General features: G+C 43.1%; 1 protein-coding gene across 1 annotated transcript; it reads left to right on the top strand.

The window, feature by feature from the left end:
- Positions 1–742: 742 nt before the first annotated feature.
- fam184b (family with sequence similarity 184 member B) lies at positions 743–27,934 on the top strand. The gene is made up of 18 exons (XM_058639981.1): positions 743–1,375; positions 8,110–8,298; positions 9,824–10,498; positions 11,035–11,170; positions 11,537–11,688; positions 13,359–13,904; positions 15,066–15,173; positions 15,249–15,568; positions 16,666–16,804; positions 17,672–17,791; positions 18,080–18,212; positions 18,436–18,566; positions 19,852–19,967; positions 21,542–21,898; positions 22,031–22,145; positions 25,261–25,368; positions 26,041–26,435; positions 27,309–27,934. The coding sequence occupies exons 1-18, from the start codon at positions 1,226–1,228 to the stop codon at positions 27,379–27,381; spliced, it is 3,963 nt and encodes a 1,320-aa protein (XP_058495964.1). The 5' UTR covers positions 743–1,225; the 3' UTR covers positions 27,382–27,934.

Genomic DNA, 27,934 nt, shown 5'->3' with positions numbered 1-27,934 from the left:
TCTCTAGTTTTCCACATAGCAGCATCTCTTCAAAGTGTACAGTAGTGCCAAAAAATACAGCATATAGTAAGTAATTAATTCAACTATCATTTTTGTAAGAGCGGTGTAGAACCTGTTATGCCTGTTATACCTGAGTTATTAAGTTATTAAGCATGTAGCAATATTTTTATTTATTAGGGCCCAATCATGAACGCTGTATAGCGCCCCCTAAGGTGAAAACAGAGCCACCAAATTTCCCAAAACTTGGTGGGAATGTTGTAGCCCAAGAAAGACAAAAACGTTGATTGGAACCATGGCACCACCTCAACTCAACAGGAAGTGGGCCATTTTGAATTTTGGCGACCCAACATAAATGAGCGAACAACTGTGTAAATTATGATGAGGATGCCCTTTTTTTTTAAAACTCACCCCTCATATCTATGCACACCACTGCACCTGGTAATGTAAAGAGGTGTACCTAATAATGTGGCTGTGAATGTATATGACAAAAAAGGCAGTTGGCCTAATACAGTAACCACTGTTCTTCCTATATAAACACCATAGGGTTAGTGAAATTGCTCTCAGAATATTGTGTTTACAGCATCTGACTGATGGAGTAAAAACACATGACTAGACCCCAGAGAACCCCCCCCCCCCCCATTTATCATCTTCATCTTCCTCCTCTTCCTCACGGTGTTCGGCAGTGATACAGCAGCGCCGGTAGGGGCGGGGCAGCACTGCAGCAGCATCAGCAGCAGCAGCAGCAGTGCGCTGAATCGGGAGCTGTCTCTGGTAATGTACCGTAGGAAACACACGCCCCTCTCCGCCCCTGCCGTGAGACAGGTGGTTGGACTGTGTCCTTCCATCATCCTCTCAGAATAATAATAATAAAAAAACATCTGTTGGCAGCAGCACGGAAGGAAGGAAGGGTCCGTCTGCGCGAGCGCGTCCCCGATGGGCTTCCAGCGTGCGACCTCCGCGATCACCGGGCGGACAGCGGGAGAGCGGGGCCACAACCGGAACGCACGAGGAGAGAGAGAGCGCGAGCCCCGCCGATCTACTACCAAATGTTTCCCAGCAAGCTGCTGCACGCGGGAGGGGGTTCATCCACGGAGGAATGAGACGCACGAGTGAGAAGTTAACGCGGTTTGTGGAGGGAATATTCATCTGAGAGGTGGCGGGGTTGTTGCTGACTATATCCTCCGCGCTCCGCTCCGGGAAAGTTCCCCCGGGAGGTTTCATTATCATGGCTTCAGGCGCCGGTAAGGCTGTACAGAGCCCCGGGCCGGGCTCCGCCGTTAACGGGACTGCGGCAGAGTTCCAGAACATCGAGCAGGAGCTGTACGACGACCAGATGCACAGCAAGATGTGCAAGAAGATCGCTCAGCTCACCAAGGTAAGGAGAACCTGCGGCCGCTGACAACTGGGGGAGACGCCGCCACCAGCACCGGTGCTGGTGCTGTCAGTCATGAAGGTGTCAGGATGATTGGATGATCTGATGACTGCTTCAGTATTATACCGCACTGAAAACCATGCACATTATGAAGCTGCATTTACTGAACATGTATCAATTATCCTCTCGTATACACACAGTAATATACTAGGACAACAACACATTAAACAGAATAGGAAAAACAATCCTCACAGGAATGCTGATATTATCCATAGTATATAAAATGAATACATAAACAAATAAATAAATAAATAATAATAAAAAAAAAAGCAGAACGCACACTAGAAGCAACATCATATGGACCAATCATCCTTATCTCCTGGGATTAGTTTGTATTTGTCTTCAATAATCACACACTTGCTGTATGAGGTGCAGGCTGCAGATCTCCTGCATTTCCAGAGCCAGACCTACTACAAACCTACTACTACCTCACCATCTACACCATGCATGACATACACTGGTAAATAAATAAATAGATATATAAACACAGCAGAGATCTGCACAGATGCCCCCCCCCCCCCCCCCCCCCCAAAAAAAAACACCAAAACATAATGTCTTCATCCGACTAACAGATAACAAGAATGCTTCCAAATATCTCATATCTATGAACAGTGATATGTGTAAAAACACCAAATCCATGCTGATATGTGTTAATTAATCAGATTTATTGTCATAGATTTTAATTATTAGTGCCAACACACAGTATACTGCTTCTTCCTACATGTGCACGCACACATCAGCTTGCAGGCATGGATGCGTGGCAGCTGCAGCAGCAGCAGCAGCAGCAGCAGCACTATAGCTGTATATGTTGCCTTGATTTACATACAGTAAGCACTGTATGGGGATTGACCCTCTGTGTGCTTCACAATAATGCTTACAGTGGCAGGGCATGACCCATTGCTTGTTGAGCTATGAAGATTAGTGATGACTGTGCACTTCCCAGCTTCCCTCATGGATTCACCTCTGTGCAGCCCATAGGTGTGTGTGTGTGAGTGATTGTGTACTTGTGAGGATACATTTTGGTTCACGTCCATGTGGCTGTGGCTGTTAGGATAATTCAGCAGGTCCTCAAGCCTTGATTTTAGGGATAGGGCTAGAAGTGGGTTAGGGTAAGGCATGTGTTTGTGTGAACATAACTGTGTGTGTTGTTTACAAGGCTTTCTCTCTCTCACACACACACACACACACACACTGACAAACTGGCACACACAAACAAAGATGACACAGATGAGAGGTCAGCACAGTTATGTCTGTGCTCGTCAGGGAAACCTGCCAGCCTCGTCCCTGTACTTCCTCCATCACAACAGCAGCCTCCACCTGCTTTGCTCTCCTGAAACTTTATGCGAGCCCAGTTTAGCTTCTCTGATGACGACAGTAACTGAATGCAAAACCCGTAGCACTGGTGAAATGTAAGAATAATCCAACTGGATATTTGGTGTAAGCATTTTCACTGGGTGTCGGGCTGCTGGGCGTGTTTGGGACCAGGGTGTGGTGTGAGGAGGAAGTGGGAAATGGGTCAGCTGTGGAAACCTTATATATTTAATAACCTCTGCTCTACACAGACACACACACACACACGGGTGTACTTAACACACATCCTCACGCCTGCCTGTCCCGCACTGCTCCAATAACCCGTGCACACTTGACTTACACAGTTCCCTCCCCCCTGCCAATGAGAGTGGATGAATGAGTGCTGCTAAAGATAAACCAGTAGCACATCGGAGAGTGTTTACATGGTGATACAAGCCAATGACAGGAAAGTCAGAACTGACTATTTCAGGACAGCTGTTGTGAATGTTCACATGAGCTTGCACGTAAGCGGTGATATATGCAGTGTATCTCCCTCTTTCTCGCTGTCTCGCTCTATATGCATATATATATGTACAGTACACAGTATGTGAGTCAGGGATCAACAGTGGCTTGTGTTTGTGTGTGCTTTTTTTTTGATTGGCAGCTCTAATTCTCTCAACGTGATTTTCTGTTCTTAACTAGCTTACACTGTCACATCGTTCCCTGTTTTGTAATCCAGCACACCCAGTGATCTCTTTGATACTTGGATGTATGTGTAGGTGTGTGTGTGTGGGAGAAAGTGAGGGAGAGTTAGCTGTTTTTAAGAGAAAGTGTGAGTGTGAGTGTGCGTCTCATTGCTTAACCTCTCCTCTGTGTGCGTCACCCGTTCACTCCACGTCTCACTTCTGTTTCAGTGGCATCATCTTGACTCTCCGTTACACTGTAGACAGAATATTAATTTCACGCTTTTGCTGACTATGAAGTTATTGTCAATAAGTATGCGCACTGGCCAGGGAGGACACATGAATAACATTGTCAAGTGGCAGGATCAATATGGGGATCTCGAGAGAGGATTTACAGTAGCAAGAGGCTCTCGCCATTCGCCGCTCTCTGACCAAACCACTGTCGAAAGCCTGAATCGCAGCGTTACATGAGGTTTATCGCATTATATTTAAGTTTCACAAGGGGATTTAAACTGTGTTCAGGCTAAAGGTTGAATTCCTTTTCACATCTTCTCACGCACTCATCTTCTACTGCTTTATCTTCCACATGCACCCCCGGCGAGCCACATGTGGAAGATAAAGCAGTATTAAGAGTGTCCAAATTGCCCAAATGTGCATGTTTTTGGACTAAACTAAAGCTTGTTCTGACCGGATCCCAAACCTGCTAAGAAAATAAGTGTTAACCTAGCCACCAACCGTATGGCCTCTTTTCACATCTAACACAAGTGGTGCAAAAACACTGGCTGCTCAGTATTATCATATTCATGTTTTCCCTTAATCTTGACCTTTTAAAATGTAATATGAAGCTAATATCAGCATTATGGTTCAGGTTAAAGCTGAAGTGGGGAGAATTATTTTGACATTACTGATCAATAATTCCACGATAACCTTTCGGCATAATGTAAATCAAGTGATCTGAGAGAAAAGGACACTTCTGCACTTAAATCTGCAGTGTGGTGGGAGGGTTTGACCATGTACATCACAGGGCAGCTCAGAGAGAAAGAGAGAGAGGGAGAGTGGGTGCTCTTACACTGCAACTACATGCAGGTTCTTTCTGGTGCTGCAGCATAGAAGATTTGTGAGTGCAGTACACGGTCTGAACAAGGGCCTTTATGCATGGAGCTTGCATGTTCTTCCCGTGTGTGCGTGGCTTTTCTCAGCATACTCTGGTTTCCTCCCACAGTCCAAAAACATGCAGATTTGGGGATTAGGCAAATTGAACACTCTAAACTGACCTTATGTGTGAGCGCGAGAGTGGATGGTTGAAGGAAAACTGAAAAAAAGACAGGTGATCAGCTTGGTTCCCATAATGAGCTCTGTTCAGTTAAGGCTCCTTGGTAAGATGAAGGCCTATAGACTACTGTAAGGCCCAGGTCATACCTTCTGCGTCCTCTTGTCCACAGAGTTCTGCTGGGGTCCATGTGAAGGGAACTTCTTCATTCTCCCATTTAATCAGTGGCCTGCGCGGACCTTGTGTGGACAAACACAAGCATACCTTGAGTGTGCACGGACTTTGAGTGCCTGTGCATGATCCCTGTGACACAAGAGTTGATGGTGTGCTATTGTTTCGATCAAAGTGGCAAGACAGTAACCATGGGAACTTGCTTGAGATTTTGTTCTGTTGTTGTCCACTGTGTTGTTGTCTGTTGTGTTGCATTCAATGTCGTTGTTCATTGTTGGCGCATCAGTACGTCACGCTACGTATCTCGCTGTCGAAAAGCAAGCCTGACCGAGGGCTTCACCATTCTTGGTCTTGATCAGCCATCATTTCTATCACATGCAGGCTGAACAAAATGCAGCTGCCCACCTTTTAACTAGCGACAACCTGCCTGATTCTACCAACTACTCTTGGATCCAGCCTCAAAAGCAGAGGTGATAGAGTTTTTTTAGGGGGGGTGCCCTAAGCTGTGAAACAGCCTATTTTTTCACTACTATTTTTTCACAGCTCTTCTCAGCAACTGGACTAAATTAATTCAAGCAAGGAACGCAAAATACTTCCACACCAGGGATTTCAGAGAAGCAGGAGACGGTTCGAGATCGGTCAATGTGTCGCCCAAATCAGCAGTTATGATGTTATTAGTTGGCAGCAAGTTTGGGTTAGTGGGAGGAGGTAGCATGTAGTCGTGCTACAATGGCTACAACCATAACAGTGTGTTTTTCCCCTCTGGCACACCTTCAGGATGTCACACTGGGGGTGTGGTTAAATCCTCGATTCCACCTTTGCTTCCGAAGGTCGAGATTGTGACATTGTTTCGATCAATATTCAATTTACAATCGAGATTGTGACATCCCTAATTCCTCCAGCAATCATGCCTACTACAGCTTTACTTATGAATCAAGTTAATGTAACATATGCTGTACAGCTGCCAGTGTGGCCATAACGGCTTCATGATAATGATAAATACTAAATCTTAATAAAGATGAACCAAAGAGCACGGAGCTGTGGACTCAACTCCATCTGCCACTTTTGGGATAAACTGCAACATCATCACTTTGGGACATCATCACCCACCACCTGTGCTTAACTAATGCTATTTAAGCAGAATCAGAGTAAATCCCTGTTATCAGATTACAATGTCTCATGGTAAATCACCCATGCAAAACAGTAAATGAGGATCCAAGTGCTTTACAATACAGTTTTGCCATTCACCCATGCAGTCACACTCATTCATACACAGTGTATGAATGGCACAGCCACCAGGAGCAAGTTGAGGTTTAGAGTCTTGTCCAAGGACACATTGGCATGTAGAGTAAAGCAATTTTTACCAATGCTGGTCCTCAGGGACGCCCTGCATGTTTTAGAGGTTGTCCTGCTCCAACACACCTGATTCAAATGAATGGGTCTTTTGTACATTATATTCAAACATTCAAAAGACTTTTAGAAGAACTATTGCTGATTTGTCGCTCCTGCTATTTTTTTTCCTGTGCTCTCACTTTTCAAGTGGTCAAAGATGAGAGCCAAGAACAGGACGCACACTGAGAGCCTGCCCCCCCAACTCAGAGTGCCCTTCATTCCTACTATGACGCGATGGAATAGCAGCGTGACATATTGTATTTGATTGACAGGAAAAGGGAGAGGTGGGTTTGTCATTAGGATTCAGGACGATGTCACATCCGTCACTGATATTAGGAGCTGGATCATAAGAAATGCATGGGAGATTTATGGAGATTGTCAGTGGTGAGGCCATGTGAGTGTGTGTGTATGTGAGAGAGACGATGACACACACACACACACACACACACACTGGGGGAATGTCCGGCAGTGCAGTGGCAGCTGTGTGCGGCAGACAGAGAGGCGTCTGGGTAAAATATGAGCCCGTGTGTCCCCAGCTTACCAGCACGCTCATGCAGACACACAAACACACACACACACGCCTCTGAATGTGTGTAAGTGAGATGTCAGGGTCACCGATGATGACACTGAAGACATGGCGTGGAGGGGAAAATGAAAAGTAGGGGTGAAACAGACCATATTTCACATGTGAGTCTAAATGAGGAAGAGGGGGAGAGAGAGAGAGACACTCCATGTATGTTGTCAGGCAGGAGAAAACACTGCAAAAGGCCAGGCTATATTGGTTCACTGGTATTTTGTTACAGTACATTTCTGTCACCTGCAGTTTGACAGTGCTGCTGTTGTTTAACCTCTATTATTTCTGTTTGGAGATTATTGTGTTCCCACATGGGCCATTTTCGGTTTAATATTTGTGTTCATTAAGCTGCCAGCTCACAAGTTTGGCTCCATAATGTCTATATTTATGGACTAGTGTTGGTGTGAGTTACTTGAGATACACCAGGATACATCCATGTGCAGTGAAACATCAAATTCAAGTGAACTGTGACGAGGTCAGCTTTTTTTAAAACAAACACAAAATCAAGAGGAATAGCCCAACATAGAGCTGGGCAATATATAAATATGAAATGAAAGGTAACATGATAAGATTTTTAACATTTCGCTCAGCACAAGCCTAAAATCATTTCAACAAAAAAATGATGCAACACACAATAATGTCATACTAAAGAATATCCATCCATCTGTCTTCTACCGCTTTGTCCTCCACATGAGGGTCACAGGGGACGGTGTGCCAATCTCAGCTGACATAGGGTGATCACAGTCCATCACAGGGACACATATAGAGACTAACAACCATCCACTCTCACACCCACGGTCAATTTAGAGTGTCCAATTTACCTAATCCCCATATTGCATGTTTTTGGGCTGTGGGAGGTAACACTAAAGAATATAAGAAGTGAAATTGTAAAATCAAACAAATCAAATGAAGAGACTAAACCTGCTACTGCTAATTTTGTCAATTAAAACACTGAAACCCATGAAAGACAGAAGTTACGGCTTTCAATTTTTGCAAAAATGCACAATAGATCATTTACCTCATTTACCTGAATTAACAGTCAGGAGTCAACTCTAAAACCCAATGTTTCAGCAACCGAAAACATACAGAATCACACAACAGTAACACAACAGTTAAGGTCAATGATCGGGGATGATTCTGTGGTAGGCTGTAGGTGTTTTGTGATCATCAGCATCAGTCAGGGGCCAGTTACGCTTCATAATCGATATTTTAATCCTAACACAAAGAATTCACATCTTTAGGGCAGAAATGTCAATAATGCTTAAGTGTCTGTCTGTCTGTCGCTGTCGTCCTTCAGGTGATTTATTCTCTGAACATGAAGAATGAGGAGCAGGAGGCGGCTCTGCAGGCCTTGAGTCAAGCTCACCACCAGGAGCTGCACCGCATCCTGATGGAGACGTGTCATGAAGGGGACGGGTCACTGCTGAGGACACGCCTCCTTGAACTGCAGGTGTCTCTCGATGAGCAGCAGAGAGTCGGAGCCCAGGTGGGTGTGTGTGTGTGTGTGTGTGTGTGAATTGACCTCATTCAAGGGCATGTTTGCCGTAATTTAGTGTGTAAACTCTCAGTGGGACCGCCTAATCAAATCTACCCCTAATGTGACCTACAACAGTCAACCTAGTTCAGAGAACCTCTCACTTAACCTAAGTTTCATGCAGTTTGTGTCTAATTTACATGCAAACATCACCCTGAAAGGTAAACGCACACACACACACGACTCTAAGCTCTTTGGGAAACAAGATGAATGTTAGCCACTAAAGAGATGAAATGTTTGGCCTTGCTCATTTGTCAGCTTTGTCGGTTTCAGGTTGTGCTGCCAGAATAGTTTTCGACGAGAAACACGACTGTAAAGATCTCTAACAATAACATGAATATCCTCTACGTAACTGAAGCCTGTGGGCTCTTGTTTTTGTGAAAGAGTGGAGAAGTTACTCAAGCGGAAGCCAAAACTAGATTTACAGATTTGTAAAAATCAAATATCGAATGATCGCTGCAGGCCTAATTGTTGTTTAAACTTTGATTGAAAGTGATCAGCTGGACACGCAACGTCAAACCTGCACAAATCCTGCATAGAATTCAAGGTAATGGAGACTGGAGTTTACAGTCATGATAAATGAATACCTGATTTAAGTGTGGCTTTTCTTACGAGGACATTCCTATTTCCCCTATAATTACTTTAAACAAGACAAGGAAATGTCTTGGGAAATCATTAGAACATTCAAGACCTGCTAAACAAAGTGTTACTCCTGTAAGACAACCTCACTGTTACAGCTTCTGTTAACAATTCTGATAAGCTGAATAGAGTTTTATAATAATATAAAATCCTGGCTCCAATCTGCCTGCTTTCAACAGCACAGGCTGGTAATGATTTGCCAAACACTGAGTATTGTTTAAATGTCCCAACATAGCAGCTAATTGGTCCTAATGGCCACAGTTTGGACTTTTTTCAAATCTTTTGTATATTCTCTGTCCACAGTGTTCCTTGTACAGGAGGATAACAGAGATAAAATTGAACTGCGATATTATTTAATCAGTATCGACGTAGACGATTCGTAGAGATTGTACACTGAACAATTATTTGGGCAGATCTCATCTTGTGTTTTACACAATGACATGGTCTTCTGCTTACCTCGGTTGTAACAAGTGGAAAGAAACGGCTCAAAATGTATCCTGAGAAATTTGAAATTGAGTTACTGTCGCCTTTCTGTATTGTGGCCACTCTTTCCTGACCTCTGGCATCAACAAAGCATTTTCCTCCAGAGAATTTTTTCCTTTTCTGACCATTCTCTGGTATCCATAGAGATGGCTGTGTGTGAAATCCCAGTCGATAGCATTTTCTGAAAATACTCCAGCCCGTCTGGCACCAACAACCATGCCACGTTGAAAATCACCTTTCTTCCCCAACTTAAGCAGATCATCTCGACCATGTCTGCATGCCCAAATGCATTGCTTTACGTTAACTAGCAGGTCATCAGATATACCTAATACAGTTTCATCCTCTGTGCTTTCAGGTGCAGGCAGATTTCGAGTGCTTCCGTATCCAGGCAGAGGAGAGGGAGCGAGAAACCGAGGTGGAGCTGCGAAAACACTTTAAGGACAGGCTCCAGGCTGCGGAGGGAGAGCTCCACGAGGCCAAGGCTCAGATCAGTGCAGCCCAGGAGGAGAGCCTGAGGTTGAGCGAAGACTTAGAGAAGGCAGAGGAGCAGATCCAGAGGCTGGATGCCAAATGTGAGGAGCTGCAGAAAACTGCTGACAAGGAGAAGAAAAGGCAAGAGGAGGAGAGACAAAGAGAAGATAAGGAGAAAAAGAAAGAAGAGGAGGAGAGACAAACAGAGCAGCGGGAGGACTTGGAACGAGTGAAAGCACTCTTGGAGGAGGTGAAGACGTTGAAGGAGGAGAGCGCTCGGGCCGAGGAGAAGCTGAGGCGTGCAGTGAAAGAGGAACGGGAGCAATGGGAGCACAAGGTGCTCGATCTAAACGAGGAGAAGGAGGACATGAGGAAGAAGATGGAGGCAGAATGGAGGGAGGAGCGGCAGAGGTGGGAGGAGAGGGAGGAAGAGGAGAAGAAAGGTATGCACAGTGCTCTCAGAGAAAGAGTGAAGAGGGCTGAAGCTGAGGTGGAAAGTCACCTGGAGAGGCTGGCTGAAAGCAAGAGAAGCGCGGTGAAACTGCAGGAGCGGATACAGGTGTGTACACACGCTCACTCACTCACTGACCATGTTTGCACTCATACTCAGACTAGAATCCAGATCTGTGAGAAAGGAAATTGAAATGTTGAAGCTTCCTGCCTCTGATGCAGCCAGCTAATGATAATGTTGATGGGAAAGCGGGGAGTGAGATGGAAGCTGAGGGGAGAGAGAGGGTGGATCCTGCTCGTCTAACCACAGGCTGCCTCTCTGAGTGCTGTTCCCAGTGCCAACTGCCTGCTAATGAGCAGTTTGAGCAGGATAGATTCGCTGCACCACCACCATTACCACCTCACACATGAGCGTTAGAAGCCCGACGAGAGCTGGCACAGAGCTGACACAAGCTCCCGCAGCAGACCATTACAGGCGCACAGCTGAGGGAGACAGCTTCCTGACTCACCACGTTTCATGTCACCCATTTATCTATCTTTTCTTCTATCATTTGTCTTTTTTTTCTTCTTTCCCCTGTGCACTTTGCCAACCAACAACAACACATCCTCTGCATCTCCCTCCTCGGTCCTCGTGCCTCCCTCCAGGACCTTGAGGAGGAGCTGGAGCTGGATCGAAGGCGCGTGTCCGAGGCCGAGGGCGTGGCCAAGCGGGCAGAGGAGGAGCTAGCCGTCGCCAAGGAGCGGCTGCTGCTGCAGGAAGATGAGCTTCAGAGAGGAGCAGGTAGTCAAAGCTTCCATCACTTGACATCACCTGAGCTTTTCCTTTATTCCCTCTGACTCTCAGAAGTAATTAAGTATTCACCTCATGCTATTGTAATATACAATGTACAGAAAATGCAACAACTGCACATTATTCATCCTCTGCAAAGGCAAACTGTTTCATCAAAGTGACATTATACCCCGTCAGCAAAACATACCCTGAATTTTATTTAGTGCACGAGAACGATTTTTTGTTTTCTGGCCCCTCCTCGTCCACTGTTGCTCTGCTGTATTTCCATTATGCTTCCGTTACACATAATCGATCAATACATGCTTATGCATTTGTGCTCATTTGGCTGTTTGTTGGTGTTTATCTGGTGATTGCTAGAGGAGCTGCTGAACCGCGGCAGCTGCGACGTGTGCGTGTGCACTGAGGTGGAGGAGCTGAGGAGCCAGGCGAGCCGTCTGCAGAGCAGGAACAGAGAGCTGGAGCTACAGAGCAGCGGCCGGAACAACGACCACGCCCGGCAGATACGTCAGGTGACGCAGTCAGTCACACGTGCATGAGCAGCAAATATTACACCCAGTTTCCACTCTGACCTGCCGATAAATCAGTGTGTATTTGAGTAAAAGGCAGGGAAGCACAGCTCCAGTCATACGTGATCACAGGAGACGCGTCTAGGTGTGAACAGTCCTACTTATTGCTCTACTTGCTCTACTTGCCCCCACGGCACAATTACGTTGCATCTCCACTACAAAAAAGTACCTACTTAACGTGGGCGGAGTCATCACTGCACGGCTGAGTGAAACTGCAGTGACTTGGTTTTATACACAACACACACACACACACACACACGAGTGACTAGTGACTTTACACCAGACTTCTGTAGTAGATTAACCCACGTTTTTAGGATTGTTAAGTACTTTTAACTTATCTACAATTTGGCACTGTTCGGCTTGATTTCTGTCCACACGTCTCTGGAGTACAGCCTCCTACTCCACACACTACAGCGGCAGCGGTCTGTGATGCCACTCATGATCGCCGGCACTGTCCCTAAATACACTACTCCACTTTAAAAGACTCCTCTGTTAAATATAGAGGTTTCCCTGGTAGTTTTTAGGATTGTTAAGTAGTTTTAAGTGATCTACAGTTCGGCGCTGTTCAGCTTGATTTGTGTGTGGGACGTCTCTTCCTGTGACGGCACTCTGGCCAATCATCGCATAGTACCTACTCAGCACACTTTTGGAACCTTGCCTGAGTAGGTAGTAAAAATAGTACCTGGTACCAGGTACTATTTATTCACCAGGTATAGTGGAAACGCTACTTAAACCGTGGCATGTCGTGGCGAGGTGAGGCAAGTAGAAATGCACCATTAGGGTCGTCCTCATGCTATTGGATCAGTGAGGACAGATGTTAACACCAGGTGTGAATGGGGCCTTAGAATAAGCCTTTTATATGTACTTTAGCAAGGGCCTTGCTTTATGGATGCGGCCATCTTGTGTAACCACATTTATACAGCAGTAGAACTGATGTGCATTTGCTTCTTTGAAGAACGGGCTTATTATGAAACAAAGGACATTTCCTTCTACGTAAACCTGATGCATAAAATAAATGGCAAAGCATACACACTGGACCTTTAACTTAAAATCAGTAATACATATGTGATGATTTATAAAGAATAAACTGACTGCACCCAAAATGTTTTAGGAAAAAAGGAGGAACTAGTTTATTTACAAAAAAAAACAATCAAAATCAAACCAAAGGAAAAAACACAACTAAGGGGGCAGAGGGTCACCGGATTGTAGGCAGAGCTCTGAATCCAAGGTAATGGAAAAGACAGACAATTAGAAAAGTATCAAAGGAACAAAAATACAAGAAGCAAGCTTCTCTGTGAATCGAGGAAATAATCAATGATCATTGCCACATGAAGCAGACATGACGCACTGGCAACTGTGGATCCAGAAACCAAATAGAAGAAGTAAACGAGGACATCAACAGCCAGCCTCATGCAGAACACACTACACAGGAACACAGGAAACCAAGAACTTTAACAAAATAAAGGACAGGAAGTTACCCATGACAACATTTACTTAATAATTCAAAATTTTGCTGAGCTTTTATATTATATTGAATTGTATTAGCTTGTATAAGGTGGCCACTGAACGTTCTGTGTGTTGTGTGTTGTGTGTTGTGTGTTGTGTGTTTGTAGCATGCTGAGGCCCTGTCCAGTTTACGATCAGAGATGGTGAGAGCTCAGACCGAGGAGCTGCGGCGAATCCAAAAGCACGCAGACGATGAGAAGGACAAGCTGCAGAAGGAGATCGACAAGGAAAGAGAAAACCTACAGAAGGAGAGGGAGCATTTAAAGGAGCAGCTGGAGAAGGACAGGAACAGACTGCGCAGGGAGAAAGAGGAGGAGAAGGAATGGCTGCACAAACAAGCAGAGGACATCAAAGAGCATCTGCATAAAGAGAAGGAGGAGGAGGTTGAGCGGATGCGCAAGGAGCTGGAAGTCGAGAGGGTCCGTGTTCGCTCTCAGTTGGATAAGAACATCGAACAGGTGGAGGCAGAGAAAGTCAATGTGCAACAGAGGCTGGAGGAGGAGAAGAGGAGGTTGGTGGAGAAGGCTGAGGAGGACCGGAAGCGGTTGAAGGAGCAGGTGCGGAAGGCAATAGAGGAAGTGATGAGGAGACACGCAGCCGAACTACACGGCGTCCAAGAAGCTCTGAGCTCGGAGAAGAAGACCAACAAAGAGGTCAGCAGCATCTGTCCACACACCACAGGGGAGGGAGGAGCTTATTTGATCCAACGCGGCTAGGAACAGGTCTATAGATGTCAGTCAAAGATATGACCTCACCTGAATCCACATTCCTGTCAGAAATCAGGTAGAAAAAGGATATGTAGGTACAGTATGTGCAGCAAGAACCTGAAATGACTTAAACCTTAAACACACAGTACGTTGCGTCTCAATCTCTCAATCAAAACAATAACAAAAGCTAGTTTGACAGAAGCAGCAGGGGATCGTGATAATTGTCTTGTTTTGTTCCACTGTGCATTTGGGCTTCAGTGGCAGAATGGTCCATTACTTAAGAGAATAGAAATACAGATTTCTATGATGTTAAAGATGACACCGCTCACCACTCTGCAAAGTACATTCAGTCTTGTCGTTTTGGGTTATTTTTTATGGAGAAATCTTACCTATTATACCTTTAACCTGAAGAGATGTATTTCCCTTTTATTTCCCTTCTTGTCATGGACTTTGGATGGTGCAGTGAGAGAACAGTTTCAGTAGCAAAAGAGGGCATTTTTGCCGTATGGTGTGCTTCAGCGTGCATCAGACTTTATAAAAATAGCCTGCTGTTCATCTCAGCATCCAGCTCATATAGGCTTAATTATTGTAGTTTCAACATCAGCCAGACGTGTGATGTAATTATTTTGGATTCGGGGGTGAACTGCGGTGAGTCCTGTCACACACAGCTGCGACAGTAATCAGTGTGATGCACATTCACATTCAAAGCCCTTTCCCCTCAGTTTTATTTGCATGTTTTCACACCTAAAGCAGTGAAAGGAAACAGCAGTGAATGAGACGAAAGGCAAATATTACACAAAAGTATGTAAACGTGTGGGGGATAAATGTGTTTATCCTGTTACTCATCGTGTAACCTTTTGTGGGCTTTGCCTTCACCTCCAGGCTGAGAGACACAGAACTAAAACAGAATGATAAATGGATATTATTTTACCGACTGTAAAACTAGAAATGTAAAGAGATTTTATCACGTAATTGCTTGTCCTTTAACACGTTTTATAACGTGCGTTTCAGTATGCCAATGTTTGAAATAGGAGCTGATAATACGGCGGAGTTTAAGTGCTGAAAGGAAGATGAAATGTTTTTGATGATGGTAAATATTCTTGGAAGGTGTGTGCACATTTGGAGGAGGAGAGGAGGAGCAGAGAGGAGCTACGCAATGGGCTGGAAAAGGAAATGGAGGAGCTGAGGGCAAAACTGAGAGATTCTTCCAATGAGGTCAGTCACTAAACTGTGTTATCCGCTGAAACAAGAACAGACGTGGATCACCTGCGAAAGTCTCTGTGTTCTCAGGTGTGTCGGTTGGAGTCAGCGGTCCAGCAGCAGCAGCAGCAGCAGCAGCAGCAGCAGAAGAAAGACAAGGTGACGCCTGAATCCGCGTCCTCATGTGGACCTCACTGCTCTCGTCTGGAAGAAGAGCTCCATCAGACGCGGAGTCGACTGACTCGGATTCAGGAGGAGGCAGAGCGGCAGCGAGACAGACAGCAGAGAGAGACCGCTTCCCTGAGAGCTGACAAGCACCGGCTGGAAGAGAAAGTCCTGGAACAGAGCCGACTGAACACGGAGAGGAGTCTTCTAGAGCAGAGCCAGCGGCACACGGAGGATCGGATCAGGTAGCTGAATGAACACAGGCCTGCCAGAGTTGCCCAGGCTTACATCACAAAATCTTGCCTCTGCTTGTGATCCCCCCTCCACACACCCCCGCCCTCTGCATAAGCATTAGGGTAAAGTCAAACCTGAGGAGCAAATGATCCAAATTAGGGCTCACAACAGCGTCATTTGAATGAGCTTAATTGCAGTGTGGCGTGACCAGAACACAACAAAAAAATTAACTGCAGCAATTAGATGATGCAGAAAAACCATTAAACCCTGTCGTCATATCAATAATACAAATGAAAACAATATCACAAGACAAATAAACCTTTGCCTAAATGGGTTTTCAGAAGACCAAGTAGTTTGTCCTGTCTGGAATATTGACAAGGATAATTGTTATAGTGTAAGATTTATCCACACAGGAACTATACGGCCTTTTTCTTTTTACAGTCCTTGAATATGGTTTGTGTATTTCCACGTTACGCATCATAAACCAAAGTTGTGCAGGGAAGATGAAAAGACAAAGAAGGCTTATGAAGACCAAAATAAAAATAGCAATATCCCTACTTCAAGGAAACAACCTTAAACAGCAAAGCAAAATAGATTTAAAATGTGTTTTTAATGCATTACAAAAGGATCCAATAAGTGTCAACACTCTTTGTCTATGAGAGAGTTCTCATGTGTTTTTTGACTAATGATACATTTTGTATTAGTAATTTATCAATATATTGATACTGAACAGCATGTTTTTGATTGTATATTATAATTAGTGTGTGTGCAAACCGGAGACAACCTATTACATTATTCTGCTATAAGTTGAGTCATTAAACAATAATTGTTAATCAATACATTCATATCTCAGATAAATGAATAATCAAACATTTTTGTTCGTTGAGTTGATTCAGTGTAAAAACAATTTCTACTTAAATGATATAGAAAATATAGAGAAGAAAACAGGTAACCACCATGCACATTCTATCTACTACACATGACTAAAGAAACGATTTCACCTCTCAAGCTCTGCCAAATTCTGCCGTGTCGTAGGAGGAGGAACGAAATCGCACTTTTGCATGTAGGTTAATTCTGCCTCCCGTCTCGCTGTGGTGCATGCCTGCAGGGCAGAGTGTGAGGATCGTCTCAGAGCAGAGTTCAGGATAGAGATGAACGCTGCTGTTGCCGAGAGTGAACAGAGATGGCAGAATCGAGAGCAGGAGCTGCAGACTCAGATATCTGAGCTGGAGAGTCAACTGACTGAGGTGAGACTGACGTTACCAGTGAGTCGTGGTCTTTATGTGGTATTTATACTGACATAAAATGTGTCTCGTTCACTCATTCAGACAGCGATGCTCATTTTAACATGATCTCCAACTTGTCTGCCTCGGACAAGTAATGGATTTCTGATAACTGTCGCCACAGTTGCTGAGGATCAAACATTTTCATCTGCGTACAACTGCTTTCTAACTACAATTTTTACTATCAGCCATTGTCAAGTGGCAACTGGTCCTGACGTGGACCCCCTAGGAATCTGACATCCCATTTGAAAGAATCCAGAATTGCTTCCAATACCAGCTGTCAATTACACTGGTGTCCACTCACATGTGCCACACTTTACTGTCTAAGGAGACGTGAAACTACTGACCATTAATGTCTCAGGAAATTGTTTTCTGATGTTGGAAGTCAACTCAAAAGTAGGATCATCTTCCTTCAGGGTTACATTTCACAACCTGTGGAGTGGCCCCCTGGTGGCTGTTAATTACATTTTTATTTTCACACTGGTGTCCTCCAGAGACCTGAAAGACTACGTCCACTTTTTGTATACAATCTGTGGTCATGCTGTGGCATGTTCTTCTGTGGTTGTAGAAAAACTGACAAAAATAAACCTGACGACTGGTCTCTGGGTGTCAATAAATAAGTCTCTTGAGTGAGTCCCACAACTTTAAGTGCAGTACTAAACTAATGGAGGACAAATGTTTAATTGGTTCCACAACACTGTGGAGTTTACCTGGGAAAAAAAAAAGCACATTTCTCACTCTGAATTTAGTGCATGCAGCAAATTCATCATGCCGTCGTCTTGGGATTGCAGAGCCTTCAAATCCTGCACACATGATCTCTCACTATTGCAGGTGGAGAAAAAGAAGGCGGGCCAGGGTGACGATTGCCATGGTAACCCTGAAATTGACAGACTAAGGCAGGAGGTCCAAGACACGAAGGAGATAAACAAAAAGCTGAGGGAGCTGCTGCAGGTACACGAGACGCACCATTTTTGTTGTTTTTTAACGTGTGTGTGTGTGTGTGTGTGTGTGTGTGTGTGTACGCTTCTTCATAGCTTTTCTCTGTGATGAATAATTTAGCAGCTTTGATGGTAGTGCTCAGACACCAGCGGCAGCATAATGGTTTACTAAAAGTATGTGCAGGTTATGTGTGTGTGTGTGTGTGTCATGAAAAGATTCTTAGCGGGTCGAGTTTCAGTGAGTTTAGAAAATGTAGCCCGTGCAAAATGTTGAATTGAAAAGAGTGTGATTTTGTTGGAGGAGCCTCAAACCCAGTCTTTGGCCGAAGAGAAGCACAGTCACACGATGGCTCTGCAGGCGCTAGAGAGACAAGCAAAAGAAGATCTGCTGTCTGAGAGGAACAGACTACAGACAATGCACCACCTGGAGCTAGGTAACACACACACACACACACACACAGGCACACAGGCACACACACAGAGTGATGTACACATGGAGATTATAAATTCACCAGTGAAGTTGCTATTGCCATGGATACACTTCACCATGGCAACAGCAGGAGGGTACCTGCAACAGTGGACCAAAGTGATTTTGTTTGCTGTTTATGCTTTTGTGTGTGTGTGTGTGTGTGTGTGTGTGTGTGTGTGTGATATCAGAGAAGCAGCGTGCAGAGTTGACCCAACAGCACACGGAGTGGAGCAGACAGATGACCCAGAGACACATGCAGCAGATTGAGGACCTACAGGCTCAGCTACAGGCACACACACAGATGATGGCTCTGCAGCAGGTTACACACACACACACACACACACACACACACACTGGGATGTGTGCAAACAGCAAATTGCATTGTGTATTGTTCTCTCACATTTAAACAACCGTACACTCACTGGCCACTTTATTAGGTACATAAGACGCCTAATAGTGGCTCCCATTGTGCTCCTCTGCTGCTGTAGCTTCAAGGTTTGACTCGTTCAGAGATGCATTCAGAGATGATTATCCATTCACAGTACATTGGTGCTGTAATAAGGGCTTCTGTGAGTTACTGTTGCAAATTACTGTGTTTTTATCATCTTGAACCCGTGTGGCCTTTGACCTCTGGCATCGACAAGACATTTGTTTTGCCCCTGAGAAGTGCAGCACACTGGAAATGCATTTATTTTATTATTTTTTGAAAATGTATTCATTAAGTTTTCGAATATTATATTCAACAAAAAGAAAGATACATTATGGATATGCATGTATATACAGTATACATATCAAAAACAACAGAAAACAACAGAACCTTTTAAAACTAGATGTTTTAAAGGTAGTTTGCCCTTTATAAGGAATGTTTTTCCAGGGCTTGGGAATTAGACAATATGCCTAACTAGGCTTGTGAACTCGGTCTACTAACAGATTTCCAGAATTGGCCGCGTTGTATTTTGCTTGTAACAAGCAGTAAGTTGCCATTTTCTTATTTTCCTTGTTGAGTTTGCATTCCTCTGAAAAAAATCCCCAGAATACACCGTTTAAGGCATAAATTTAACTTCTCACCTCTGATATTTGAAAGTACATTTATAACTTCCAACCAGAAGCTCTGGGGTTTTCTCATTGGCGGTGAACTAATGTGCCCTTTGCTCCACATTTAACACATACAGTACATCTGGTGAACTGGGATCAAATTGGCTCAATGCACCCTGGATATTTCCTTTTTTTTTGGCCCCTTCTCTGTTAATCCTAGAGATAGTCGTCTGTGAAAAATTCCAGGCGATCAGCAGTTTCTGAAGTTTTTGAACGTTTGAACTTCAGATCGTCTTGACTATGTCTACATGCCTAAATACATTAAAAAGCTGCCATGTGATTGGCTGATAAGCTCGAAGAACAGGTGTACCTAATAAAGTGGATGCATGATTGCACACAAACAAATCAGAGCCATTTGACAGTAGACACTCTGTACCAACACAAAACTGAACTATGAATTTTAGACTTAAGGCACATATAAAGAAAAAGCATTTACTCTATTAATGCATGTGATGTGCATGGACAGTATGTAAGTGTGTGCTTCTGTGTGTGTGTGTGTGTGTGTGCAGGATTTGAAGCAGCAGAACCAGCATCAGGTTTTTGAGCGACAGCTGGATGAGAGTCGCTGTGCCATGCTGGAACTTCAGAGAGAGAACGCGGCACTCAAGAAGCAATTAAAGGACAAGTAAGACAAGGACATGCATGTGAAAATGGAAAATAATAAACGCTGATGATGTCCTGTAGGAATTTTACATTGAAATGATGGAATGTATTGGGACAGCAAAATGGTGAAACACTAACGGTGAATCTCACAGCTTGAGGGGGATGAACCTAAACCTAAAAGACACATTTGTAAGGGAAGTGCGTTTGCGGGATGAGCAGCTCATTTCATATAACGCTGAAAATGACCATGTATAGTGTTGTTAGAAGACTTGCAAAGCCAGAATACAAAAAATAAACCACTCAGTATGAAGGCACACCGTGTTAATCTTAGCATAAAGACAAAAAAATGGAGATCACAGATACCTTCACTCTGCTCGACGGTGGAAAAAAAAAAATCTGCCTCTGAGCAACTCTGAAGCTCACAGAGTCGGTAAAAATATGATGTCGACATCTGTGAGCGTTAGAAGGTGCTGGGTGGTGTATTTATAAACTTCAAACAAAGGCAGACTCAATGTTTCTGCCTCTTGTTTCTAGTCTTTTACCATCTCATCTCCTGACTGTAGCTTCACATTTATGACACCGAGTGAGAATGAACTTCTCATCTAACTCTGAGCAGGACAGGATATGAACAAGTTTGATTTGGAGTAAAACACTGAACTGTAACAGTAACAATGACTTTTTGTATTGCATTTTCTTAATATATTTCATGTGCTCATGTTTTTCTAAGAATATTTGCAAAAGGTTGTAGAAATTAGGGATGCACGATATTATAGGCACAATATCGGTATGCCGATATGACTAACGACTACAACAGTAGGCTAACTAGGCCGCTACCTCCTCCTACAACTATTATGTTTTTAACGTTTATTTATTTTGCTCAATAAAGAAAACGTATATCAGTATGTACATATATATATATATATAAATGTATATATATATATCGGTATCAGTTATCGGTCAGTATTGGTATCGGTCCGATATTGGTCAAAATCACTGGATCAACTGGATATTGGACAGATAAAATCCAAAATATAATCCAAAAATCACATGCTTCACTATGCACAGACTGTAAAAATGTAAATAAAAATCAGCAAAAGCATTTAAGCTGTGAAATGACTCGGCACAAATGTGTTGTTCACAGCTTCAGACTTCATAAATGGTCTAAAATTACTGTATCGGACTAATATCGGCATCAGTAGATACAGTAGAGTTTGTGCTATTGGTATCGGTATCGGACACAAAGAAGTGGTATCGCCCCATTCCTAGTTATTGGCCCAAACACTCTGGATATATCAGCATATCGGATATTGGCAAAAAGTTCAATATTGTGCATCCCTGGTAGAAATGAACGTTAAAACTGTTGTGAATAACAACATAGAGCAACATTGCACTACTAGAGCAGTTTGCCAGGATAAAAGCTTCTTACCAAGACTCGTCCCTGCGCTGATACTGTATACACACAAATGCTCCCACACTGAAGAGCCTCTACAGTAGATGCTGCATAGTTTTTATCTTTTACAGTTTATTCTAAGATTTCATTTTAACGTATTAAACAGGCCTCTGCCATTATATCAGTCTGTTTCTGTTACTTCCCAGATCAGTCCAGAAGAATCCTGAAGCCAAGGAGAAAGAAGAGGAGAGCCCAGATCTGAGGAAGACGCGAGACGCCCAGCTCGAAGAGGAAGCACAGCGTCTGAAGGAGGAAGTGGAGAAGCTGAGGGTGGAGATGGAGAAACTGGAGGAGTCACAAAAACACTGGGAGGAGAAGAAGGAGGAGGACGTGAAAGAAGAGGAGGTGGATGAGGAGAAGAAGAAGGAGCGGGAGGAGGAGAAGAGGAGGGAGGAGGTGGAGGAGATCAAGAGGGAGCACAAGAAGGAGATGCAGAGTTTGGTCTCTGAATACAGCAGCGCGCAGTCACACCTGCAGGCTCGAATCGTGGCCCTGGAGAACGAGTGAGTAGAGGACAGGAAACACAGTGCACGCACAATTCAAGCCAAACACGCCGTCACAACGTTATTAGAGTGAGCATCAGCACAGGTATGTGAGAAGGTGTCTGTGTGTTTGTGTATATGATTTAACTGCAGGCTGCGTGAGCGGGAGGAGCGCTGCAGAAGGAGGGAGCCTCGATGTGACGACCTGCAGCTGGGGAGGCTCCAGGAGAGACTGACCGAGAGAGACCAGCTCATCAAACGATTAGTGGTGAGAACGCGTGACACGTATGAATGAATGAATGAATGAATGAATGAATGTTTATGTTCAACATCATAATAAAAATACTAAAAGTATTGTTCAAAAAGGAGTAGGATGGAGCAAATACCATTCTATACTATACTGTACTATACTGTATTATACTATACTATACTATACTATAACATACCATACCATACCATACCATATTATACCATACCATACTATACAATACTATACTATACTATAACATACCATACCATACTATATTACTATACTATACTATACTGTACTATAACATACCATACCATACCATACTATACCATACTATACTATACTATACTATACTGTACTATACCATACTATACTATACTATACTGTACTATACCATACTATACTATACTATACTATACTATACTATACTATACTATATCATACCATACCATACCATACTATACCATACTATACTATACTATACTATACTATACTATACTATACTATACTATACCATACTATACCATACCATACTATACCATACTATACTATTTACTTACTTACTTACATTTGTCACAATTATCATTGTTAACTTGCAATGTAACCAGATCTAAGCCACACAGGAGTGAACAAATGAAAAAATCTGCCTTTCTTTCTCATCTGGAGTCAGATATCATAATAACATAATAGGAGGTGAATGCATGAATCTGCCTGTCATTGCTGGGTTGCGAACCCGGGTTTCAAAGCGCAACTCCTGACCAGCTGGAATAATGGGGATGACATGTGACTGGGGCCGATTTTCTGTCCCAGTCCGTCCCAGGCCATAAATGATATATTATAAAACCAAACATTGGGCCACACAAAATCTGATCGAAGGCCGTGATTGGCCCATTGGCCGGACTTTGGACATGCCTGCTTCCTCTTCTTTATATCTTCAACATATAGACATTTTAAAGCATTTTCTTAAACAATATAATTGTGCCATAAAGTCACTGCACCAAATGAAATGCACATGCTCTTCAAATTAGTATGGACATAGGCTTTCTTTAAATGATATTTTCCTCTGAGGTTATACCCACTTCTCGGTCGGTGAATCCATTATGAGTAGTTACCAGGAAGTCAATGATTTGTAGCTTTGTACGTTATTTGTCCAAAATGGATTTTAACCAAATCCATAAACGGAAGACAATTGGTCTTCAGAATGAGTATGTTTGTGTGAACTCTATGCCCAACATGATGTAGAAATCATGTTTTTTTTTTTTAGTATACATAGTGGTTGCAAAGTGGTGATCGAGGTCTATCTTCTGTACCATAGAAAAGTTAAATCACAGTAGTGAGTGGATCACACACTTGCACAAAATAGCACAAAAACCTAGAGTGGAACCCTAATTAATGTACAATTAACGTATACATAAACCAGAGCAAATGTACAACTTAGTAAATGATCATCCCTTTTTTAAATGATTGAATACTATTTGTTTTGGTTTCCTGTGTTTTTCATGTCTTCAGTAGGAACAAACAGACTGAGAGTGCAGAGAGAGACGGACTAGCACACTACTGGGTGTGATATTTTTATTGAATTTGTTGACAGGGCAATAAATATAGAATAACGGCCTCATCCCATAAATCAGAGAGCGACCCTGTCCATGAATCCTAGCCCGGGCTGTGAAATAGTACCAGCACCACATTAAATCTACCATGTGTCTCCGCTTTTATGGTTTGGTCTCCAGCGGGTCTCTGGCAACACTTCTGATGGTGTTTAAAAATGGAATGTTTCTTCCTGTGAACATATTTAATTCAATTTAACTGATTGAGACAAAATAATCCACAAGTATTTTGTTATACAGCATATTATATTTTAAATGTATTTATTTATTTATATATATATATATATTAAATTTCAGTCGTTCTCTTTTCTGTCACTGAGAATGTTTGGGTTTTAAATATATGAAGATGTCAACCATGGATTAAACAAATTATTGAAAAGTAAGTGGAAAAAAACATGTAGAAAGTGCAGTGAAAATGCAGTCAACCATTAAAGACTGTGTGATTGTGGTCAAAACCTCAATAATTAGAGAGAAAGTAAAACTTAAATTGATGTTAGTCATTCCTGGCCAGTATACAGAGCTGTTTACAGACATTGAACTCCAGGTAAAACCAGGACATTCTCCAGAGTTTGTCATTCATGTATAATGAATGCAGTGGCACACTGGAAACATGCACAACAGCAGGAGAATCTCCGGAGGCTCCAGGTGATGCTTGTCCTTTCCCCAAATCAAAATTCCACACTTTTTTCAAGACTTGACCATGTTGTGTTCAGTAGAAAAGTACATTTTAATAAAAGCATGAATAAATGCAAAAAAATTCTCTGTAATGTTTTACTGACCAAAACATATGAGAATCACAAAAATGCATAGATTTCACAAAAATGAGCAGACTAAATCTACTATGAGCGAAATTTTTTTTTTTTAAATGTCATCCTTTTTAAGACGTGCACAACTTTTGGCTCCTGGTGGTTAAAGGAACACTTAACCGATTTGCATTTATCTTTGTATTACTAGACTAGGGTAGTATTTTTGAAAAATTGTGCTTCCCAACCTATGGGACCCCTATTCTAGTAATACAAAGCTAAATGCAAATCGGTGAAGTATTCCTTTAACTGATATTCACAGCTTCACTTTACAAACCGGGAACTTGGCTTGTAACCGGAGGGTTGCTGGTTTGAGTGCCCACCAGGTCAAAGGGCTGGGGTAACCCTGAGCAAGGTACCCAACCCCCATTGCTCCCCGGGTGCTGCTCAGTGGCTGACCATCACTCCTAATTCTAGGAAAGTTTCTTGTAGAGGAAGGGTTAAATGCAGAGAAGGAATGTCCCTAAGGGGATTAATAAAGTAAACAATCACCCAAAGTGGGAAACTTGGGAAACTGTGTTTGATAATCATCCGCTAACATGTTTGCAATGGAGAAAAAAAAAAGAGGCACTTTTAAAAAGAAATATCATCCTCGGCCAGAGTGCTGTGTCTACCATCTGTGTGACATGAGGCAGCCTAATAAACAAGTACACCCTCCGGATACAACAACACCAACTGTGAATAAGGCCAATAAAAGTCCTTCCCCATCCTCCTCCCCTACAGGAGGAGAAGCATCAGCTGCAGCTTCACCCTCCCGTTGCTGGGGACAGCAGCACCCTCAGGCCCCGTGACAGCAAGTCCCGCCCTGGGAGCGTCACGCCAACCATGAGAGTGAGTTTATCTCTTTGGCTCATGCACATAATGCATTCATCAAATCAAAGCATGGGCTGTGCAGTCATTTCAAAAAAGGATAATAAACTTACAGTAACATACTTTCAGTGGTTGTGTGAGACATGGACTTTCTCAGTAGGTTGGTGTGTGAATACATGATTATCTGCTAGAAACAATGCACATTACATGGTTGTCAGCAGGGATACAAGAAAAAAATGTTCCCAAAGCTTTTTATGGCTGGAAACTGAACGTTCTGTAAACTGCTCACTCTCCTGGAGTTTGCATAGTTCAGTTTCCAGTTGCAAAAGTGTGTTTAATGCAAAATAAAATGGCAAACTTTTTTTTCTTCAGGTAAGTCAGCGCTGAATATGTACTTACACAATCATAATTCAGCATCATGCTCATCATAGTTCTTCTATTTGAGCTTTTATTTTTCTTATTTTATGGCATCAGATGCATTAAAAAGTACACTTTATGTAACTGAAATAAAAAAGTTTATTATCCATTTTCAGTGTCCTATTAATCTTTATTATTATTTCCTTTGGTTCCATAACAGTCATGTCATTTTGTGGATTTTCATTTACAGTATATCATCGCTGAATTGTTGAATAAACTGAGTCCCGTGACGCCAACATTAAATGACGTGTTTGTCACTTTTCTGTCCTCTGACAGAGGAAGTGCGCGGAGTCTCCTCCTCGTGTCACCAGCATCCCCAGCACCAGTACTTTCGAGAGGAGCATCTTCCCCCCCCACTCCTCCTCATCGTCTTCCTCCTCTTCCTCCTTCCATCAGCACTCCTCCACCCTCCCCCACCAGTCCACCTCCCACCCCCAGAACTCCCCCCACTACTCCACCTCCTCCCTTCCACACAAGCACACCTCCCTCTCCCTCAGCCAACATTCCTCCCCCTCCCTCCCTCGCTCCGCCAGGTCCCGGACCTCCTGCATCCCTCCAACCCCAGCGCCCACCGCCCCACTCCCCGTCTGCCCGTCAGCACAGACGGGTATCCGATACGTGTCTCCGTCTTGCCAGGAGCCCCACGCACACTTGCAGGCCCAATCAATCAGGTACGGACATTTTTAATATCTTGGCTGTAATGTAACAAATCTAAAAAGGGAGAAATGAGAAATGTGCACATTCATAAATCTGATCCAGCAGAATAAGGCACTACATGAAATCCAAAGAAGCAGATCTTCCTGCGGTAGAAATTCAATTTCCTTGTACAGTGTGAATGTGAGACAAGATAAGATCCTTACTGTAGTTTTCCATTCTGCAAGTCTTTTTCTTTTGGCATCACAGAAGCTATGTTGTGCTGCGGCAGATCATCTGTGAATTAATGATTTTTTTAAGTTTGGCTGTCGACAACGCTTAGTCGATTCTGCTCCTGTTCACATGAAAACAATACATAAATACCTCATAGACCCCGCTTCAAAAAAACAAGCAACAAAGACTGAACTATGCCTTTTACAGATATTACTTTTACATATCACTTTAATGTTTTTGTTTTATAAAAGTTCAAGTGAAGGTCTATAGGAAAATGAGCCAACTTCTCAATTGAATTACGTCAGTAAACATTTCCATTGCAAGTTAATGGTCTCGATCACTAGTTTCAGCTCTTCTGCAATAGAGTATGCCAGTTTTGTTTCCATGTAAAGGAAAATAGACAAAGCATGGCACGTTTGAGTAGAAACCAGTGTGATTGGCAGCCGATATCGTCAATGGCAGTGGCTGTTTGCAGGTGAGGTCCTGTCCTGGTGCCAATCAAATCTGGAGGGTTCTATGGGAGTTTGTTTTGAAACCAGAAGACGTTTTTATAAACAGTCTATTTTTAAAAATGTGCTGCTGTTTTCCCACTCTGCTTTTAAGTCAAAGCCTTTAATCTTGCACTCGATGTTAGCACAACAATAACGTTTATGTCCGTGTCTCTTGTGTTTTTGCAGGGGCCCATATCTGGAGCCGAGGGGGACACAGGGGCTAAAACAGGAGTGGTTTACCAAATACTTCTCCTTCTGAGCACAAACACACACACGCACACGGACACACAGAGCTGCAAGTACATCTCATATACAGTCCATTGCTTCTTACACACATCTGTTAGCTTCACACACACACACACAGACAGTGACATACCAACATTACAAACGTGGGCTCATCACCAGCAAGGCCATCTCAGTCATTGCCTCAAAGCTCAACCAAAAAGTGCTTCTGAAACACATGCCTGACCTCTTCTCAGATCATTGGCCTGCCGGATCTTGTTTGTATAGTTTGGAATGTCTCCACATGTTTCCTTTTTTGAAAGCAGTCTTCCTTTTTTTAATGCCAATGTTTTTGCTCAAATCTCATCGTACGGTTATTCCAGTGCATTTGTTTTAAAACAAAAACAAACACAAATCTACAGCCATGTGTGTCTTTGAGTATGGGAGCATTCGACATATTCAACCAAGATCCTTGTCAAAATGGACACACACGACACAACCTTACTGAAATGAAGCTTGTTTTAATGCAAAAATGTAAAATAATCTTAATGAACAAATTGAATAAAAATATTTTGTTTTTGTAAGTGTAA

Source organism: Solea solea, chromosome 10 (genome assembly GCF_958295425.1).
Source record: "Solea solea chromosome 10, fSolSol10.1, whole genome shotgun sequence".
In the NCBI taxonomy this organism is placed as follows: Eukaryota; Metazoa; Chordata; class Actinopteri; order Pleuronectiformes; family Soleidae; genus Solea; species Solea solea.
The sequence above is the reverse complement of the archived record's forward strand: the minus strand, read 5'-3'. Positions and strand labels throughout refer to the sequence as shown.

Bases quoted from the DNA above. Each gene is read 5' to 3' on its own strand.
- fam184b (XM_058639981.1), top strand. From the start codon at position 1,226: ATGGCTTCAGGCGCCGGTAAGGCTGTACAGAGCCCCGGGCCGGGCTCC. The intron at 11,689-13,358 runs GTGACGCAGTCA...GTGTGTTTGTAG, and splicing joins ACGCCCGGCAGATACGTCAG to CATGCTGAGGCCCTGTCCAG. The intron at 22,146-25,260 runs GTGAGAACGCGT...CCTCCCCTACAG, and splicing joins AGCTCATCAAACGATTAGTG to GAGGAGAAGCATCAGCTGCA.